Raw genomic sequence first — 3,922 nt, 5'->3', positions numbered from 1 at the left:
ATGGGATGATGATGAGAAACAAAATCAGACTAGGGCAGTGATCTTTGGGGCTCAATTTTCTAGGCTTTGTAAAGAATTACAAGGAAATATGAAGGTTCCACTTTTTTCAAAAGAAAATTGTTCACATTTGCATTTACTTGTATTTTTTTTTAAATACTCCTTTACAAAGATTGGAGATTATTATATTGTCTCATCGTAGGCAGATTGGAATTCTAGAAATCAATAACTACACGCACTAGGAAAAAGAAAAGAAAAAAGAAATTTGAAAAATGTGTGCTCTCGTATGGTACACTTCTTAAAATATGAATATATGATATTGAGCGCTAAAATCAAAATATGGAACTTAATATGTACACGAGAAAATGTGCATTGGCAGTGGAACGATCCACAGGTTTCTAATTTAGGGGTTAACTAAGGCAGGTATCGTAGGTAGGAAGTAGACAACAGAAAAAAAAAGGTTGATCTCTAACGACACTGAAGCTAGCGACAAACAACCTTTTATTAAGTATAAGCTCGCTAGAAGGTTGAGATGAGGAAGTCTCCAAAGCTCTACAATAAGTTGGGCAGTGAAGCAAAACAAGCTACAATTCAGATTAATCTAACAAGTAAACCATATGAAAATCAACAGCTCTCTGCGAAAAACTCTTTGGTCCTGAACAGCCTTAGGTAGATTTGAAACATGAAAGAAAAGACCACAATTTAGTAGTGTAGATCAATCAATTCTCACTACTTCCATGTATATGCTACAGGACTTCGCACTTTGTGCTGCTTGCTAGCCCAGGTGATCCGGCCAAACGCCTCGCCGGCAGATTTCCCCCTTTCCTTCGATACAAATGTCACACTGTACTTGAGCTTCTGATTGACACGTTTGAACACGAGCTGTGTTGGCCTAACTGTGGCAGCCACATCGTCGGGTCCGGTCACCTTCACTTGGTAAACGGCCGGCGCAGGGCCGACGTTCGTTACCTGCCTCCTGTATTTCACAACCCTCGAATTCCTCTCGAACACAACCGAGAACGAAGGGTAGTTTAGGTTGCCCGGGTTGTAAAGCCTCCGCGGGCAAGTGACGTTTCGCTTTGCGATGGCCTTGATGTGCGGAACGGTGTAGTTCAATGAGCAAAGGAAAGAAGAAACGTAGTCATCGGTCGCGATGTCGTAGATGAGGCCCGGGGAGAGGGCTTTCTGTGGATCGACATGGCCGGCGCCGAAAGCAAATGGCGTGGCGAATGTGCCGCCGGCGGCATCGCGAATGGGAGACTTGGTGTTGTCGAGGAAGTATGCAGTCGTCATCAGGGCAGACTTGATGGCGGCCGGGCTCCAGTCTGGGTGTGCACCTTTCAGCAGCGCGGCGACTCCGCTGATGTGTGGGCACGACATTGATGTTCCTGTATCGAGCGAGAGCATCAGCATTGGTGAGCTCGTGGAATTGTGGCGGACAGTTTTAAATTGAGCACGTACCGGACATTATATTGAACTGGGTTCTCCGGCCATCCTTGAGCAACCCCGTTGGCCCGACTGCGCCAGACCATCCTGCCAAGATGTTCACTCCTGGCCCGATGAAGTCCGGCTTTAGTATCTCCGGTGACACCGGATTCGGCCCCCTGGAGCTGAAGGCTGCCACCACCGGCGATGGTCGCACGCCCAGCACTGTTCCACCGAAGGCCAGCACTCCCCTCGGCTTCGTGTCGGTGGTGATGTACTGCCTTATCAAGTCGCCTTCTTTCTTCCCCACGGCCACCGCCGGCAGCAGGTGGCTGTCGGCGACCAGCTCCTCCCCGTTGGCCGCCGTGTTGGCTAGAATCATCCCGGCTCCTCCGGCGGCCTTCACCACCGCCCCCTTCTCCACGCGGGCGCTCACCCCGCGATCACAGAGCACTAGTTTCCCGCGCACGCGCGCGGGGGCCAGTGTCCCCGCGAGGCACAGCTTGCTCGCGTTGGTGCTCCCGGCGCCGTACACTAGCGGGATCAGCTTCTTCCCCGTGCCTTTGCCGCTATAGAGCGAGACTCCGGTGTATTCCGCGCCATTACCGAGACGGGCGTAAGCCGGGAAGTCGCGGTCGAGGGTTCCGGCACCAATGGTGGCGATCCAAGGGGCGCCGTTCGCTAGGGTTGCGGGGCCGGGGCCACTGTTTCCGGCCGAGCAAGCCACGAAGATGCCGCGATCCGCGGCAGCGAAGGCGCCGATGGCGATCGTGTCGTGGAAATAAGGGGCGGATCCACCGCCGAGGGATAGAGAGAGCACGTCGGCGCCGTCGACGATAGCGGCCTCTATTCCCGCAAGGATGTCGGACCCGAAGCATCCGGAAGCCCAACAGACCTTGTAGGCAGCGACCCGAGCAGCGATCGCCATACCCCGGGCGGTCCCGGCGGCGTACCCAAGGAGGCTGGCGTTCGCCACCGCGGATCCAGCAGCCGTCGACGCCGTATGTGTTCCATGTCCGTCCCGATCCCGAGGCGACTGGTACTCCTTAGGCTTCCCCTTGACATTGCCGTCCCCGGCAGCGACTGCAGCGGCATGGAACCCCCGAGCAAAGCTCCGGGCGCCAACAAGCTTGCGGTTACATAGCGAGGAGGAGAAATCAACCCCAGCCTCACAGACACCGCGCCACCGGGATGGGACCTCAGGGAAGCCCGCGGGGATGGAGAAGCTAGGAGCCTCCGGCCAGACACCAGTATCCAGCACAGCGATGAAAACATCCCGAGAGGCTGCTTCGACGGCGTCGATGGGGCGGGGCAGCACGGAAGCAGTGTCAGAGGCGAGGCCGAGGAACTGGGGGGATCGGGTGGTGTGGAGATGAAGAACAGGGTCGGGATGGAAATGGAGAACGGCGGGGGAGGAGACGAGGAGGGGGAGGTGGTGGGGGAGGAGTGAGGCGGCGAAGCCGTGGAGAACGTCAGAGTAGGCGTAGAGGAGGTGGCGGTCGGGGTCGATGTCAAGGGACTGGAGGTGGGCCGCGTACCAGGCGCCGTGGGTTGGGTGGACCGCCGGCCGGAGTGCCGAGTCCATGTAAACGATGTAAGTCTGGTTGGCCAAAACAACGCCGCCGGCGAAGTAAAGGAGAACGAACACCAGAGCCGCGACACTCGCCATGGCAGTAGCAGCTGATGATGCAATGATCGCCGAAGAAGCACTAGAGGAAGAGAGAGACCTCCATCACTCCATGGCGATGACCTCGGAGAAAAGGAGGAACAAAACGGTGCAAAGGCGGTGGGAATGGGCCGTGCAGGAAAAACGTGGGGGGTGGAAGTTGGAGACGGGCAGCGGGCAGGCAGCACGAAATACGAATGCTTCCGCTGCTCTTGATCTGCCCCGCAGTCTGCAGCGGTTCAGCGACGAATGCAAATCGCGGTCAGGGCAGTCTCGAGCAAGCACACGAGATTTGAAATTATTCAAACGGATAAAAGCAAAATTCTCATTTTGCCCCCCTAAAGTTTGTTTTTTCCCGTTTCAGTGTCTCTTTCAATTTAGCCAAGTACTTTTTAAATACATTTTGGATAAAAACATAAATGGCGTCTATTCGTGTCCCCTCGGTTGAGCCTAGTGGTTAGCGCATGAGGTATTGTCATAATGAGATCTGGAGTTCAAATCTCGACAAAGCCGAGGTAAATACCTCCCTTATGTGCTAGTCATTATTTCAAAGGCTAGTAGCCGCCCGTGATTTACCTCCTCTGTGTTGGCTCTGGGATGAATTGACAGAGGCACTGGGACGAATGTATTCACTTTTTTACCACAATAAATGACGTCTATTCGGTGTTCTTTTTTCAGTTAAAGTAAAATAAACTACATGAAATACTCTTTGAATTATATTTTAATATTTAAATTGGAGTAGCTACCTTGTAAATGTAGTTACTATAATATATAACCGTTGATAATGAACTAAACAAGTATTATTTTATATTAAATTTTTACTTATTGGAAGGG

General features: G+C 52.8%; 1 protein-coding gene across 1 annotated transcript; it reads right to left on the bottom strand.

Moving 5' to 3' along the window:
- Window positions 1-481: 481 nt before the first annotated feature.
- On the bottom strand, window positions 482-3,367 carry LOC122023362 (subtilisin-like protease SBT1.8). The gene is made up of 2 exons (XM_042581424.1): window positions 1,459-3,367; window positions 482-1,385 (listed from the first exon to the last, which is right to left on the bottom strand). Exons 1-2 carry the CDS (start codon window positions 3,089-3,091, stop codon window positions 727-729), a joined length of 2,292 nt encoding a protein of 763 aa, XP_042437358.1. The 5' UTR covers window positions 3,092-3,367; the 3' UTR covers window positions 482-726.
- Window positions 3,368-3,922: the final 555 nt, after the last annotated feature.

The sequence above is a fragment of the Zingiber officinale genome, chromosome 9B, assembly GCF_018446385.1.
Source record: "Zingiber officinale cultivar Zhangliang chromosome 9B, Zo_v1.1, whole genome shotgun sequence".
Classification (NCBI taxonomy): domain Eukaryota; kingdom Viridiplantae; phylum Streptophyta; class Magnoliopsida; order Zingiberales; family Zingiberaceae; genus Zingiber; species Zingiber officinale.
The sequence above is the reverse complement of the archived record's forward strand: the minus strand, read 5'-3'. Positions and strand labels throughout refer to the sequence as shown.

Excerpts from the sequence above, each read along its gene's own strand:
- LOC122023362 (XM_042581424.1), bottom strand. The coding sequence starts at position 3,091 with ATGGCGAGTGTCGCGGCTCTGGTGTTCGTTCTCCTTTACTTCGCCGGC. Across the intron at positions 1,386-1,458 it reads CCAGTTCAATATAATGTCCG|GAACATCAATGTCGTGCCCA; the intron begins GTACGTGCTCAA and ends CGCTCGATACAG.